General features: G+C 40.1%; 1 protein-coding gene across 1 annotated transcript in view; it reads left to right on the forward strand.

Moving 5' to 3' along the window:
• The first annotated feature begins 3,120 nt into the window (after positions 1–3,120).
• Positions 3,121–17,876, forward strand: part of FRZB (frizzled related protein) — a 34,631-nt gene continuing 19,875 nt past the window's right edge. The window contains exons 1-2 of the mRNA XM_037044335.1: positions 3,121–4,421; positions 12,100–12,147. Of these exons, the coding sequence (XP_036900230.1) occupies positions 3,941–4,421; positions 12,100–12,147 (529 nt within the window). The 5' untranslated portion in view covers positions 3,121–3,940. The remainder of the gene's footprint in view (positions 4,422–12,099; positions 12,148–17,876) is intronic.

The raw sequence follows: 17,876 nt of genomic DNA on the forward strand, positions 1-17,876 counted from the left end.
ATGATGCTCCAAACAACTGAGCTACTCAGCCAGAGCGAGGTCTTTTCTTAATATTATGACAGGAACCCCTATTAGGAAGTTAAATGAACTGCCACTGACCATGGTGCTACGATGCATTCTAAGAACACTGGGTGGTCATGACTGGGTCAGGGGGTACTTCCTAAGCAGCCGTGGAACACAGAACTGACCCCTAGTCCCAACTTGGTGCTAGGCGTGTGCTGCAGCACAGCTCTCTGAGAGCCAGGTGCACCTAGCTCTCAGAGTGTCCTGGAAGGGACCCATGGCATAGACCTTGGAGAGCCCTTCCAGGTCCTGGAATCTAGTCTCCATAAGATGTTTTCTTCAACAAGATACCTTTATACTAATAATTTGCATTTGACACCTAGACAAATTTCTCAAGTGAAAAATCTGCATAAAACTCTTTGATTTTTCATCCTTAGTTCTAAAAAGTGACTTCTAAAAGATCACAGTTAATATTTCCATCAAAATGTCACTTAAAAACTCTACTTCTCCAGCCCCTTGTGTATTTTCTGCCAATCATCTACTTTGAAATGTCTACGAGACACGGAGAAATACCTAAAGCAATCAGCTATCTTTCCTGTGACCCAGGTACAGTTTTACACAAAGATCAGTGTTCAGTCAGTTAAAGCAAACTGCATAAACTTGAACATCAGAGAAACAAATTCCCTATGACCCATTTCCTCTGGGACACCAGGTTTCATTCCTCCTCAGTTTCCTCTAAATGTGGGCCTGTTCGAAGGCCCTCGTTTTTGAAGATTATGGCTCACCCACAGTGGAAACTGTGTGACATATTTAGGTTGTGTTTTCTTCATGGCCATATGGCTCATTTGCCAAATTTAGCTATCGTTATTTACTCAGTTTGATTTTATATCTCTTTAAGACATACATATTTAATATTTAAAATATTGCATTTCAAATTCCATCAGCCAATGTTTCTCAAATGCCCATTTCAAAAGAAACACAATAGAAGACAAATTCTCTCTGGTAAAATATCATATGTGCTGTTAAGGAAGGCAGAGCACACTCAGATGAATAAGGAATTCAGTTTTTGGAAGCAATAAATTGACAAATGCAAAGGAATAATTTTCAAAAATGAAAAATGCCCTGGCTGGTGCAGCCCAGTGGATTGAGCACCGGCCTGCGAACCACACAATCTCGGTTCGATTCCCAGTCAGGGCACATGCCTGGGTTGCAGGCCAGTTCCCAGCAGGGGACTCACAAGAGGCAACCATACATTGATATTTCTCTCCTTCTCTCCTTCCCTTCCTCTCTAAAGATAAATAAATAAAAATCTTAAAAATGTTTAAAAAAATGAAAAATGTTCAAGGGACACTAGAAAATTGAACAAAAAGACTTCTGGGAGGCGCCAAAACTTATTTGTGGTTTTGATAAGGACAATTTTGGATTAAAGAAGAGTTGTGAGGGGATATGCTAGACAAAGGGGAAAACTGACCTTTGTTCAGAGAAAGAAAAACAGACTTGAATGCAGATAGTTGGAGAACCATTAACACAACTAGCTCATTTTTTAAAATACTACTAAGATTTAAGATAACAGAAAAATGTATTTAAAAATTTTATTATATCTATCCCTACTAGAAGTAAACTCCTTTCTTCTAGTTTACTGAAAATCAAACCTACCTTTCCTTAATATAGGTTAGTCCCAAAATGTTCTAATATTGATTGTTTAAAAAATCCAGCCCCCTAAATTTTACTTGCTAAATAATTTTTCACCTAATTCATTTATATAATTTTTGCCTTTCTTTTTAAAAATGATACTACATAATTGTATGCCAGGCAAAATTTGGATATGAACTGACTCCCTCTCCATCATCTACTGTCGTTTGGGTTTTTGTTTTTTTTTTTCCTCTTAAGTGGAACAAACTTTCTTCTGAAGAATTTTACTGCAGGCCCACTTGCCGTTTATGGTCATGTTAGAGATAAAACCTCATCATCTCACGTCAGCACTAACATTTCCTAAGTGCCGTGAGGTCAGGGCTGAGGAATGGAAACTGGCATCTCAGCGTGCACTCTGAAACGGGGCCAGCGGGGGTGGGGGTGGGGGGCATCTTTTACTGCTTGTCATTGAGAAATGGATGCAGTAAAGCAGCGGAATATTTCAATGATGTAGAAGAGCAAAGGTGACTTCCTGTTTTGTTTTAGGGGTTGTTTCCTTCTCCTCTCAACGAGGGCTGTGTTTTCTGACATTCTGTAATCCTTCTGCTCAGTGGTTTCCCACTGAAAGGGCAGGGTGCGAGGGCCTCCGCAGGTCATGCCATTTACAATTGGACCTGAAAGCGGGGGAGGGAGAGGTGGCTCATTAGCGGCAGGAATCAGACCAGGAGGGGATCTGTTTTCTATTTTCTTCTCTGGACTGAACTCATTTGGATGGAAAGGGTTTTATTGGCATCATCATCATCGTTATTATGTGTGGTGTACTTTTCCTACGCGTTTCTCTCAAGCGTTAGGTGAAAATGTCGGTGAGGAGAGTCAAATAATAAGTGCCATTTTATTTCAGTGAGTAAAATCAAGAAAAAAACGTCCAAGTACTTTAAAGCAGTTGGCTTTCCTTCTTAAGCTTCAAAAGCAAAACTCAAAAGTTCTGTCTGCAGGGCAAAGAAAAAAAATTAAAAGAAAAACCATTTCCTTGCTTTTGGTCTTCTGGTGGCCTATTTGCAATTATGTACAGCATTTCTTCTTCCTTTTTTTTTTTAAGTGAAAGGCAATTTCCCTCCATTAAGTTACTCAAAATGCAGACTTCTGCAGTTAGGAGCTCTGGGTGAAGGCCTCACCATTGCCACAAGGGTCCACGTTTTCTGCAACTTGGACGTTTAAAGTGGCTTGGTTCAAGTCTCTTCCTCCCCCTTCCCCCTTGTCTGATTCTGCAGAGCTCGGGTGATCATGGAGATAAAGCTGTAGTTTGCTCTCCCAGGGAGAGAGGGGCTGCGGGGGTTCCTAAGTGGGGAAAAGGGGAGAATCCTCCGTGGAAAACTTGGGAGGGCCCTTGAGTAAGGGGTTGGAGGCTCTTCCCCGGAGCCTGCCGGAGCGGCTCCGCACTGTGGGGGTGGGGAGGGGCGCAGGTCTCAAGTCCACCGAGCTGTCTTGGGTTATCGCGTCCTCAACCACTTCTCAAGGATTCCCTCCCCTCCGACTCCAACCAGAGACCACCTCTCCCCAGATCCCTTACTTCCTGGGAAGGGGGTCAAGCATTGCAGGGCTCGGTCTGCACCGGGGGTGGGAGCTGCCTCTCCGGCCGGGAGGTAGGAAAGTGAAGACCCGTGAGTCCCTGGCGCAGACCTCCCGCCCGCCCCTCCGGCCAACCGGGTCGCTGCAGCCGCCGCAGCCACCGCGGCTACCAGCAAAAACGGGATCTTTGGGCTCAGCTCTTACTGCACCTCTTCCCCCATTAGGAGACTTTCCCTCTGGTTTCCTTTCCTTCCTTTCCTTCCTCTCCCCCTATATTCCCTCCGCTCCGTCCTCACTTTGGGGAATTTCATGCTTCTTTTCGCACCTTCTTGTAATCCTGGGGATGTGACGCCCCAGAACCACAACTACCTCACTTGAATTCCACTTTTGTTTTGATTTCTCCCTCGCTTCCTCCTGTTCCCCTCTCATCCAATTCATCTGCGAAGTCTGATGTTTCCGCCAGAGGGGACGAGAAATAAATAGATGATGCTGCCCCAGAAGGTTTAGATCTCGGGACAGGGCAGTCGGAGCGGCAGGAGCAGCAGGGGCGGCGGCTGGGGCTCGCGGAGCTCGTGGGACCCCATTGGGGGAATTTGATCCTCGGAAGCCGTGAGAGTGCCGGGGGAGGAGAAGCTCCCAGATCATTGTGTCCAGCTCCAGTGGGGAGGAGGAGACGGCGGCGCGGGCCTCTCGGCGTGCTTGGCACCGCTGCACCCTGCCCCATCCTGCCGGGATCATGGTCTGCGGCAGCCCGGGAGGGATGCTGCTGCTGCAGCGGGCCGGGCTGCTCGCCCTGGCTGCCGTCTGTCTGCTCCGCGTGCCCGGAGCCCGGGCTGCAGCCTGTGAGCCCGTCCGCATCCCCCTGTGCAAGTCCCTGCCCTGGAACATGACCAAGATGCCCAACCACCTGCACCACAGCACCCAGGCCAACGCAATCCTGGCCATCGAGCAGTTCGAAGGTCTGCTGGGCACCCACTGCAGCCCCGACCTGCTCTTCTTCCTCTGTGCCATGTACGCGCCCATCTGCACCATTGACTTCCAGCACGAACCCATCAAGCCCTGCAAGTCTGTGTGCGAGAGGGCCCGGCAGGGCTGTGAGCCCATCCTCATCAAGTACCGCCACTCGTGGCCCGAGAGCCTGGCCTGCGAGGAGCTGCCGGTGTACGACCGCGGCGTGTGCATCTCTCCCGAAGCCATCGTCACCGCAGATGGAGCGGGTGAGTGACCCTGCCCGGCCTCTCCCCCGTTTCACCGCTTGCTTACTTCTTGGAGTCCTTCCCACAAACCTTTATTCTCTAAGCCTGTCATTTCAGATCGCTTCTCTGAATCTTTCCTTTTTTTTTTTTTTCCTCTTTCGCCTCATCAGTCTTCCCATGGGATGCACTCTCTTCCGATAGGTGATGTGTTTCTCTAAAAGTTTATTTCACTCCCGTCACACTTCTGCTCAACACTGACCCTTCACTTTGCACTCTTTGCATGGGGAAGTGCGGTGATGCTCTTTTCTTACTTTGTTTGTTTACAATCACTGAGCTTTTTGTCTGACCCTCTTGCTTTCTCGATCATCCGTTTTCCATATCTGTAAAGTTTTAGATGCTTGTCAAGACTGTATGGTGAAAACACCATTTTCTTCTAGTCATTAAAAATGCCAAGATAATTTCAGTAACCTTACTGTGACCCACAGATGTTAGTGGTATGTGTTTGCTAAAAATCCAATTTGAGCAATTACCTTCACCTTAAATTTCCCTCTCCTTTCAATGAGATAAATTGTTCTTCCATTCCAGACTGAAACAGCTGTGAGACATTGCTATGCACTGCTAATTAGCTTCTGTGACTTGCTCCAGCCACAGAGCTGGCAGAGTGAAATTGCTGGGTGCATTTCACATTCCCACATGCCTTCAAGTCATTTTGTAAATGACATATGGATGAAAGGAGTTATATTTAAGGCATGTTATCATCACACACTCATGTAATGTTATTTTAATCTCACCTCTTATCCCACTCTTATACTCTGCAAATAATTTGTGTTTAGTACCTTATTTCATGCTCTTTCTCTATGTGTACTTCAATCTCACATCCACACATTCGTTTCAGTCTTTCCCTACCATAAAACTTTATTACAATTCTACGTTTAATGGAACTCACCACAAGTTGTTTTCTTGCTAGTGTTTGGTCTCATTATGACAGTCCTAACTCTTAAGACCCCAGCGAAACCTGGTTCATTATGGTTCATTTAATTCTAACTCAGTATCATACCTAGCAACTGATCCAAACTCAAATTTCACCCTTAATATACTTTAGAAATAAACCAGGTCTTTTATGATTGGTCTTCTTTTATACCCTTCCCAGATCAGCTCTGTTCTTGAATGTGAGGACTTGACTGCCTCTGTCTCTGTTCATTTCTTGAGCATTTCAGTGTGCTCAGCCTGAGGTCATGTCCTCAGCCCATATCTAGCTCATAGTTCTTGGTTGTCAGGGAACTGATTTGAAAAATTGCTTTTAGTACATATTACTCACTTAATATAAAGAGGGGGAGGGGAGTACTTGTGCAAGTAGCTGCAAAAGTAAAACTGAACAGAAACATTTCAAGAGCTTTCTGTTGGTCACCTCACCTCACTTTGAATATTCATACTGTCATCTTGATTTTAATCAAGAACCCGAGAACTGGTCAAATGAAATAATCAGAAAGAAATGAACTTGTTATTAATCTTTGAACTGAAAGAACGCTCTTGGGACTTTGAACTCACTAGTGTCACAGGCTGTGCAGACTCGGGAAGAGATGAGTTGCTGCCCTGGGGTGCCAGGTACTTAGAATCAGTTAAATGCTGGCGTTCATCTCAGGCCAGGGTCTAGGAATGAGGTGCTTATGGTCCACACTGAAATGCATTCCTCCCCTTAAAGGGAAAGACTTGCTCCGAAACCTCTCATAATTGGCCCCCAAATGAGAGAGGTTTGGCAAGGCTAATGGCTCTCAAAAGCCATAGTCAATATGGATGGGAAGCAGTTGCCTTAAGTGTCCCTGAGTTACCTATCATTGTGGACCAAACACAGAACAATTGCCTCATTGAAGCACTCAAATAAATAGGACATGCATGGAAACAATTTGTCAGTCCATGGGACCTGATTTCTGAGTTTCTTTAAAATGCCATAATATCTGCTTTGCTGACAGCATCCTTGCTAGTAGGATAAGCAGGGGTAAGAGGCAGTTGGAACCACATTTTAGTCATGTTTTTCCTTCCCCCCCTGCCTTTAACTTCAGTGCGAATCGGACTGTTGTAGCAGGAGGGAGCTGAAGAGGTTTTGGGGATGGGGAATGGAGGGGTGGATTCTAGCCTAAAGGGTCCCCTTGGCTTCCAAGGCCAGCTTTCTGAAAATTACATTCCCTGTCCTGGGTCAAACTCTCAGGCACCTGGAATTGCTTAGAAACTACTACATGTGGCCAGTTTAATTTACGATGCAAATATACTCCTTGGTTCAGTGGACTATGATAGTTCATGAGGCTGGGTTTTCCCCACCCCCTTCCTCCAGGTATGAACAGAGTCCCTATGTCTTCTGACTAGAATCCAGCTGACTTTGAAAATAAGGTCTTCCTGAATAAAACGAGACCACCTTTCACATTACTTCAATGCCAAGAAGATTTTTAAAAATCCCATCATTCATGTGGGGCTGTTTCCTTCTAGAGCAGTATGACTCCACAAACAAGTTTAGTACATTTTACAAAGCAAGTCTCACTGCAATAGAGTATTGCTTCAAACTGCTTTTTGCTTTTGAAATACTAAGAGCATGTCATATATTTATAAAGATCACATCCTGACCACTGCTAATAAATTCACATGTAATTTATTGTTTTTCCACATTTTACATTTACCATATGGTTATGGCTAGATGCAGGACTGTTTTGTCTGAGAATTTTATCAGTCCAACTTAGTCATTCAGCCAGTGAATTAAGACTCTTAGGCAAATCTTTATATAGTATGGTGAGTAAAGAGTATGGGCAGACCAATGGTTGACTCCTGATTCTATTTTATGTCAACTGTTACCATAGAGAAAGTATATAACTTTTCTGATTCAGAGTTTTCTGACCACTACCATGGGGGTAATACTGTCTACATCTGATGGGCATGGCGAAGGTGAAATTAAATAGCATGTATATTACCTGGTTCTTGGCCCTTAACAAACTGCTGTTGCTGCTGTAGCAGTTTTAGTATGATTATCATCATTACAGCAAATGGCCATCTTTTTCGTTCATGTGTTTTGCTTTTTTTTTAATGGCACATTGGTCATTGTAGATAGAACTTTAGTCAATTCAGCCCTAGAAAACAAGCGGCACAGCAGGACCTAACTGGAAAAGCAGGTCTTCTTCTGAAACACAAGTTTAATATTTCTTTCTATACCATTCGACCTGGACCTCGGGCTCTCGAACAGATTCCTTTGGGAGGAACAGGAAAAAGGAATGAGTCTGATGGATGTCTGCTGGTTACAAATAGTTTATCTCAGAAACTTAGAAATCGTGTATTTAAGAAAATTTATGGTATGATATTTAACAGCTGTTTATACAACACCCATGGCTTCCCATGCCAAGGGCTCTATAATCGCTCCTCAGTCACTGCTGGTCTCCGTGGCAGCGTTAACTTGTCACCCCAGCTCTTACTCAACACGTCTCTGCAGGCCCCGTCTCGCCTGGCAGAGCTGGGCCAACTTTCACATGCATGGGCCGCTGTTTAATCACTTCTCCACTCGCTCAGGAACAGGCAGCCTTTTCTTCAGCCCTGGTCTACAAATATTTGAGGGGCCAAACGCTAAGAAGGAAGACTTATTTGGTGTGATAGGAGGAAAATGGAATGGAAAGGAGAAATGGAAATTTTAGATTAAAACTGGAGAGAAAACATGATTTTAAGGATCCTTCATCATGTAAAATATTGAGAGGTGCCCTGGATGGAAAAGGGAAGAATATCTCAGAGTGTTATTTAATTTACAGCTAATCCAATGATCAATGGCCACCAAACCTTATCTTAATAATTCATTTTTTTATCTTGTTCCCAACAGACTTCCAAATAGTTGTTGCTATAAATAGCAAAACTGACTGTTATATTTGGCTGTTTTCTTCCTACTAGATGGATAACAAGAGGATATCATGAGCCACCATATAAACATTTAGAGTAATTAAGAAGTGGCTGTTTTTCTCTATTTGAAGAAAATCACAGCTCAAGAGTTATAGATCCTTAGTTGGAATTCCAGATTTGCCATTAATGTTGTACTTTGAGCAAATCATTTGACACTGACATTGAGGATTGTGAAGAACAAAAGAAATACTCATGCAAAGTGATTGATAAACAGTAAAGCACAATAAAATGTTTATCAATGGCATGATAGGGGAGAGGACATATCATCCTCAGGATAGGTATCATTAGCAGCAACAGAGTAAGAACTAATAACACTTCACATGTTCTAGGTGCTGTTTCAAGTGCATTTGCATATTAATTAATTTATCATAATAACTACATGGTGGGTACTACTATTTCCATTTTGCAGAAATGAAAGCTGAAGCAAACAGAGAAGTTAAGTGACTTGTCCAAGTTCATAAAGCTAAGGAAAAGAAGATTCAAACCAGAACCCATGCTACATTATACTTGTTCTCTTATGAAGAAAGAGGTGATTCCTCACTTTAGAGAGAATCTGTCTTTTGATCATCAGATTGAAGTTAATGGGGTGTTTTTTAAAAATTAAAAAAATGTTTAGATTTTATTTATTTATTTTTAGGAAGAGGGGAAATGAGGGAGAAAGAGAGAGAGAGAAACACTGATGTGTGAGAAATACTGGTTGCCTCTCGCATGCCCCCAACTAGGGATCTGGTCCACAACCCAGGCATGTGCCCTGACTGGGAATTGAACCAGCGCCCTTTTGTTTGCAGGCTGGCACTCAATCCACTGAACCACACCAGTCAGGGTTAATGGGGTATTTTTATCATTGTATTTTGAAAGCCCATTTATATAGAGATGTTCCTTGATTTATGATTGGGTTATAATCTGATATACCTATAGTAAGTTGAAAATATTATAAGTCGACAATGCACTTAATGCATTTAACATAGTGACCATCATCACCTAGGCTAGCCTACTTTAAACGCATTCCGGGCACACTGTCCAAAAAGCACTGGCCACGGAGTGCGCTGCAGAGTATCAGTTGTTCACCCTCATGATTCCCAACTGGGTGCTGTGGCTCAGTGCTGCCCAGCATCACAGGAGAGGAACGTCCTGCATATTGCTAACCTGGAAAAAGACCAGAACTCAAAATTCGTACTTTAGTTTGTACTGCACAAGGGATTTCAAGAGATAAGATATAACTATCTCTTTTGAGTTATCAGAGAACATACTTTCCATGTTTTCCCATCTATCCCTCAGCCCTTCAATCTCAGCAGGCTCCAGAGTAAATTCATCATTCCTTTACCCTCACAGGCTGATTCTTCTCTAGTATTTTCTATATTGCTATGGGCACTACCACACTTCTACTCCAGGCCTGGGAGTCAGCCTAGATTCTACCCTCTTCTTCATCCCTTCCACTCAATAGTGCTAGTGAATCTACTCTTAACCCAATTTTTACCCTCCTTCTTTACTGCTACTTTCTTAGTTTGGAACTCACCGTTTGTCACAAGGAGTCTGGCCATAAGATGATAGTCGACTCACTTCCAGTGTTGCCCCTCTGTAACCCAACCAGGTGATCTTTCTGAAATGCAAATCCATTGCTAAAAATTCTTATCTGTCTCTATCCTTCATGGTCTCATCCCTTCTTAGCTCTCTAGCCTCATTTTGCTCAGCACACACCACTATTTTAGCCACACTGGAATGCTTGCAGGACCCTTGGTGAGCACGCACTGGGGTTTCTGACCCCCGTGCCTTTGCACATGCTGTATTCTCTACCTGGAGAAACCTTCCTGCCTTCCTCAGCTTCTTGAAAGACTCTGCTGGAAAGCTGTATGTCCCCGGCTAGAAATACCTGGGGCAGGAAACCAACTGATGATATATGCTGTTCCAGCTGAGGATGATTTTGTTAGAGTGTCTAAGTTTAACTTTCTGCAAACATTTTTGAGTTATTTATAATCAGGAAGTTTGCTTTTTTCTCTTTTGTAATTATAATTATTGACTTCTCAGCACTTAAAACTATAGAAACATTTTGCTGTAAATAATCATGAAAGAAGAAAATCACTTTCCTTGATTCAGCTATATCAAAGTCGTTTTCTTTTCCAAGAGAAGAATGTTGTTTTTCCTTTTTATTTCAACCTTTTAACACTGAACAATTATTTAAGATGTGGATTAATGTGATTTTTTTCATTTACAGAGAGATTATTTAAATCACATGCATATCATCACATAATTATTGGACTTAGTCAAGAATGGAAAAACCATTGGCACATTACTTTAATACCTGGATACATTTATTATGAATGATGTCCTTGAATAGAATAAAAGTCATTAAATTCATAGTATATGACTGAGTTGAACCAAATGTTTTAGAATCAAGTATTTGTTGCCTACTTATTTACTTATTTGGTGGTTTCCTTGGATATTGCTTTTTAGTTTTTTATTTTTATTTTTTAAAGGGTCTCTTTAAAGAAGATTTTATTTACTTATTTTTAGACAGGCAGGAAGGGAGGGAGAAAGAGAGGGAGAGAAACATTAATGTGTGGTTTCCTCTCATGCGCCCCACTACTGGAGACCTGGCCTGCAGCCCAGGCATGTGCCCTGCCTGGGAATCAAACCAGTAACTCTTTGGTTCATAGGCCCATGCTCAATCCACTGAGCTATACCAGCCAGGTCAGATATAGGTTTTTAAATACCAGCTAATGATTATTAAGCCTGGGAAAATAACTCATTAATTGTAATTTTGTGTGCCGTTGTCCTAAATTTGTATTAACCCCTCCTTGCTTAATTTATTCATGATAGGACCTATGAAGTAAAAGGACAGAGAGCCCTCACTGGGTGGCTCAGTGGATTGAGTGCCAGCCTGTGAAGCAAAGGATTGCTGGTTCAGTTCCCAGTCAGGGCACATGCCTGGGTTGTGGGCCATGTCCCCAGTTGGGGGCACATGAGAGGCAACCACACATTGCTGTTTCTCTTCCTCTCTTTCTCCCTCCCTTCCCCTCTCTCTAGAACTAAATAAATATTTTTTTAAAAAAAAGAAAAAGAAAAGTACTGAATTGAAGTGTCAATAAGCGTATAGAGGCACGTACAGCATCTCTCGGCATGGGGCTTTGTTGACTCACTCAGTGCTATTCATTAGAGGCTGCTTTCTTAATTAGATCGCAGAAATTTATATTATTACCACTTATCGTTACCATTTTCTGTAATTATGGGATTGTGAAGAGTAAATGCCAATTTCCAACTACTACATCTATTTGCACTGGTTTGAGTAATCCTTGGATGGAAGACTTCCTTTTTGCTCAAGAAGTGTTTAATCTATAGTTAGCAAAGAGCACAAGAATGCTTTCTGAATGGTTTTTCCTTAGGTGCTAAGCATTTAAATGTATTCCATTAAAGTGTGATACATCTATTTATTGAGGAGGTGTGTTTGGTTTTTTTAGGCATCGCAAGATGAGTGTTGGGCGAATGCCTAACGTGTTTAGTATGTTCATAATTCACAAACTTTATAAAATCCTGAAATTTTATCCACAGTTGATGAGGGTTCACTAAGACATATTATCTTTCAATCACAGGAAAGAATAAGTCTTGTCTTTATTTGACCTGTAGATGATAGAGTGCCGGCCTCTCGACACAAATAAGAATCTACTTTCTTGAGACATTTGCATTCTCATGTAAATAATACCTGTGAATTAGACTTTTATGTGAGAATTCTTAAAGTAACAATGAATTTGTCGCGATTCTTTGTTCTATCACCTTCTAGATTTTCCTATGGATTCTAGTAATGGAAACTGTAGAGGAGCCAGCAGTGGTGAGTACGTTACTGTCTTCCTGGTTTTCATTTGTAGTCAAATTAACCTTTGATATAACCTAGAAATTCAAGTCTTATTTGGGGACATTTGTGTCCTACATTTTAAAGTAAGCGTATGAAAATGATTTTTACTCAATTTTATTTTAAAATTTAAGATTTAATAAAATTGACCTTTGGTCATTAAAAATCCTATGAATTTTATGAATTCTATGAATTTTAGTGGATGTACAGACTTGTGTAAGCACTGTTACAGTCAGGATACAGGACAATTCCTTCACTCGATAGAAACTTCCTCAAGCTATCTGTTGATAACTACAAGCTTCTCTCACCGTGGTGATCAGCCATCTATTCTCCATTGCTATGGTTTTGTCTTTTTTGAGATTGTCATATAAATGAAATGATACAACATGTGCTCTTCTCTTTGGTATTGGCTTTTTTCTTAAACTCATTACATGCCTTTGAAATTCATCCAAGTTGTTGCATGTATCAATAGTCCATTCATTTTAATTGCTGAATATTTTATTTCTTAGATGTGTCACCATTTGTTTATCCATTCATGACTTTAAGGATATTTAGGTTGTTTCTAGCGTTTGTCAATTATAAATAGAAGTATGATAAACATTGGTGTCCAGATTTTTGTATGAAAATAAGTTTTCATTTCCTTAGAGTAAATATATAGGGATAGGATTACTGGGTTATATGGTGAGGGTATGTTTAGTTTTATAAAAAACTGCCAAACTATTTCCAAAATAGCTGGTCACTTTTACACTAGCCATGTGTAAGAGTTTTAGTTGCTCCGCATCCCTGTAGACACTTGGTATTGTCAATTTTTAAAAAGTTTTAGACATTTTTAATAGGTGTGTAGAGACGGCTCATCATGGTTTTTCTTTCTGTTTCCCTAATGGGTAATGATGTTGAACATCTTTTCATGGGCTTATTTGCTATTCGTGTATATCCTCTTGGAGAAGTGTGTGTTCAAGTCTTTTGCCCATTTTAAATTGGGTCATTTTCTTTCTATTGAGTTTTGCGTATTCTTCATATAGTCTGAATATATGACAACTTTTTGGGTGTTACTGTTCTTCAGTTTTCAGTTTCATTGATTTTTGTTCTTTAGTATTTTATTCTGCTTGCTTTGGATTTATTTTGTGGCTTCTTTTCCTCTTTGAGATAAAAGATTAGATTACGATTTGAGACTCTTCTTTTGTAAAATAATAATTTGATGCTATAAGTACCCCTCAGAGATGGCTTTAGTTGCATCCCACAAATTTGGATGTTTTACTTTTAGTTTTCTTCACAAATATTTTTTTGTTTCCCTTGATACTACCTCTTTGACTCATGCATTATTTAGGATTGTGCTGTTAACCCAGCTACTGTTTGGAGATTTTTGCTTGCTTATATTATCGATTTTTATTCTAGTTCCATAACAATCGGAACATATGTTGTATAATTCAGTTCTTTTGAATGTGTTAAGATTTAATCTGTGACCTGCACAATGATCTATCTTGGTGAGTGTTTTATGTGCACTGTGGTAAAATGTTTTCTGTAGTTGTTATATGGAATGTTCTTTATATGTCCGTTAGATTAGTTGATTGATACTGTTGTCTAGGTCTTTATATTCTTGCCCCCTTCTGTTTACTAGATCTATTGATTACTGAGAGAATGTTTAGTCGCCAAATACTGTGAAAATTTTTAATTTCTTTTTTTAGTTCTGTTGTTTTTGTTTCATGTATCTTGAAACTCTATAATTTTGGTGCTACACATTTAATAGTTTTATGCCTTATTGGTGAATTGACCCAGCATGACGTAATGTCCCTTTTTATCTCTTGTAACTTTCTCTGCTATAAAAGTTACTGTCTTTGATGTTCATATAGTCATCTCAGTGTTCGCAGGTATATCTTTTTCTATCCTTTTACTTTTAACCTATGTATTGTTACATTTAGAATAAATTTCTCATAGACGTCATACAGGTGGGTTTTTTGTTGGTGTTGCCTTTTTATCCATTTTTCAAATCTTTGTCTTTCGATTAGTGTGTTTTGACCATTTGTATCTAATGTAATTATTTGTATGTTTGTATTTAGACCTGCGATTTTATTGTTTTGTGTTTGTTTCCATTCTTTCTCATTCCTGTTTCCTACTTCTTGCTTTCTTTTGGATTATTTGCTCTCTCTCTCTCTCGACTGTGATACATATTCCCATGAGATAATATTATATATATTTTTCAACCATTAATGCTTCTTTCAAATATTAAATGTGTTTTAAACAATTCAGGAGGAGAAGAATAGCCTACTGTATTTACACGTGTGTTTATCATTTCTGTTGTTCTTTGTTCTTTCCTGATGTTCCTGGCCTTCCTTCTGGTCCCATTTCCCTTCTGTCTGAAGAACTTCCTTTAGCACTTCTTTTAGAGCAGTTCTAGTGGCAAAAAATTTTTGTTTTCCTTCTGAAAATGCCTTTATTTCACCTTTATTCTGAGAGATATTCTCACTGGATGTAGAATTCTGTGTTGGCAGTTCAGTCAATGTTTAAAAAAATGTTACTCCTCTCCTAGCTTCGGTGCTGCCCGTGGGAAATTGGTGGTCAATCCAATCAACGTTCCCCCTGTATATGACGCCTTTGAAATTCATCCAAGGATTCTTTTACTTTAGTTTTTAGCAATTTGATTTTGATATGTCTGGATATTGATTTCTTTTCTTTATCCTGTTTAGGATTAACTGAGCTTCTAGAACCTATAAATTTATACTTTTGTCAAATTTGGGAAGCTTTCAGCAACTGTTTCTTCACATGTTTATTCTTGCACCACTCCATCTTCTGTTTCTATAATGATACAGGTGTTAGAGGTTTTGGTATTGTCCCACAGGTCTCAGAGGCTCTGCGCATCCCCCACCCCATCTTTTCTTTTTCTTTAGATCAGACAACTTCTGTCGGTCTGCCTTCAAAGTCTTTGAGTCTTTTCTTGATTATCTCCATTCTGCTATTGAGCCCATACAGAGAATTTTTAATTTCAGTTATTGTAATTTTTGAAATTAAAATTTCCACTAGGTTATTTGTTATATCTTGTATTTATTTGTTAAAGCTTTCTATATTTCCATTCATCTCAAGGGTGTTCACCACAACTTTTTGGAGAATATTTATAAAAGTTGCCTTAAAGCTATTGTTGGATAACTTCAACATTTGTGTCATTTAATTGTTTTTCCTCAAACAAATTGAGATTTCCTGGTTCTTCATATGAAAAGTAATTTTTATTTCATTCTGGACATTTTAAATATTAGGTTCTAAGAATTTGGGTCTTATTTAAAGAACAAATGCTTTTGTTTTAGCAGGAGTTGATTTAGTTGGGTTTACGCTGATTAGTCTTCTGTGAATCATGATTTCAATATCAGTTCCATTTCCAAAGCCTCTTCAGTGTCTCTCAGATCTATCCAATGTGTACACTACTCAGTGGCCAGTGTGAAATCAAAGCAGTGATCTATCCCACAGTTTAATTTTCAAAGTCTGTAGTGTAGTGTTTAGTGCCAGGTTCACACACAACCAGGGATGAGCTCAGCAGTTCATAAACAATTAAATGGGATTTTGCCCAAGCTTCTCTTTCTTTGTGATCTCCTGAGTACTTTTCAGTCTCTTATGGTCCTTTGGCCAGAAAGCTGAGGTCCAAGCTCATCCCACTTCCTGTTACTCCTCCTACATCTGAGACCAAAGGGTGGGAGGACAAAGCCATGTGGGCTTGCCCCAATCTCCATCAATAAGGAAGGTTCCCTATGTCAATATTTTAGCATTTTCAGGGCCTCCCTTCTGAAGTGTTGCTGCCACCAGTGTCCCAGGATTGCATGGGGAATAGGGTACAAAACGATGGAGTGTTAGAAGATCCCTTTCCTACTTCTTGAGTCAGATTCAGAGGGGTTCTCCAGAGCACTCCCGGCATCGTGCCCACTTCCTGGTTATGGGTGGTGTTGGCACTTAGCTGGGAAATACCAGAGGGGTCAAAATGTTGAGCCCATTACCAATTTGATAGCACTGATCTTCTTCCCCAGTCTTCCTGCTACTTTTTACTTTTCAGAGTCCTTAAGTAGGGGCTGTATGCATCCTGTTTAGGTTTTATAACTGTATTCAGTGGGAAAGACATGATGAAGTCTACTCCACATTATAAAATAAACTTGCACATGAAGTGTGACATATGCACAGAGAGATCGCAAATCATGAAAGCATGCAGCTCAGTGACTTTTCACCAAGTCCCTCTAAACACTCTTATGTAACTGCACACAGATCGATGCAGACCATTACTGGTACCCAGAGCCTCCCGGTGCCTGTTCCATCATTCCGTCCATGCTTCTTCCCAAAGACAACTACCAGCAGGAATTCTAACAGCATGTACTAATTTTGCCCAATTCTGAACTTTTATGAATGGCATCCTACAGTATACATGTATTTTTGTGTGTGAATGTGTGTGTGTGGCTTCCTTTGCTCTTTATTGTGCTGTGTGTAGCAGTACTTTTAAACTTTCATAGTGTTCTATCATATGAATATATGGCATTTTTTTCATTCTAATGTTCCTAGATATTTGGGTTGTTTCTAGTTTCATTTCTATGAGCAGTGTGGCATTTGTTTCTTTAAGAACATTGTAATTACAATTAGTTATTATATAATACTTCTATTCACTTTCCTCTAGTAATTAATTTGTCCTGATTTAAGTCTGTAGGTCCTGCCTTGCAGGATGAAAGCAGAAAATGAAATAAGATTTATAAAATTCATAAACATTAGAAATTAAAATTAATTTACCGAGTTTGTAAATGAGTTTGAAACATCTATTTTCATTAGGTTGGAACAGTTTTCACTGTTGGTTTCCACCAACTCTTACTGGAGTGGTACGTGTGTGAGCTGAAGCAATGTCTGCCGAAGGCACCCCAAAAAACACTTATCTTTTCAAATTTCCCTAGTGCTGAGCAATAGCTCCATTTTAAGGATCACTCTGACTATTACATTTGGTCAAAATAAAGCAAGAAACTCATTTGTGTACTATTAGTAAATTTGGTAAATCAAAGTTTCTAGCCAAGGGCATGTATGTGCTATCAATTTGCTCCGAGTTTATGGCTAGAATGATTTAGCACATCAGCGTGTGAAACAGAGAAGATGTCAGCAACACTATAAATAACACACAAAGTAGTTCGATGTATAAGACTGCTTAGAGTGAGTATAGTGTTCTTGGGTTCAGTGTTTACTGCTCTTCTGATATAAATGTTTTCCTGTTCTCTAGTATAATGGGAGTGATGGAAAACAAACTAAAAAGCAAAACCAAGCTTATCCTGCTTGTGAAAATATAGTCACACGTTCTGAAAAAAAATATAATGTTCACAGTCAAAATTCTATAGTTTGGAGTAATATAACAGCTGAGGCTGATTATGGTAAAACAGGAAATGAGAAAGACATAAAAACATTTTAACTCATGTAACCCCTCTTTCAAAAGTGTCAAGCTGTTTCTGTCTGGAATTTGGAAAAGAGATTCTTTCACTCCAGTTAATTTATCCTGTGCCTCAAAGCTTAACAATTTACTTTTTTTGGAAATAATAATTTTGTCTGTGCAGTTTCCAACTTGTGAGCATGTGTGACTGTTGTAACCCACTATCATAATAAGGAATGCATCCTCTCTAGTTTCTGTAACTTGGAATATGGAGAAAAACAATTTTCATTCTGTTCCACTGAGTCACTGGGGCTGTCAAAACAACACAGAAAATTAA

Source organism: Sturnira hondurensis, unplaced genomic scaffold (assembly GCF_014824575.4).
Source record: "Sturnira hondurensis isolate 20B ecotype Veracruz unplaced genomic scaffold, ASM1482457v3 Scaffold0004136, whole genome shotgun sequence".
Lineage (NCBI taxonomy): Eukaryota > Metazoa > Chordata > Mammalia > Chiroptera > Phyllostomidae > Sturnira > Sturnira hondurensis.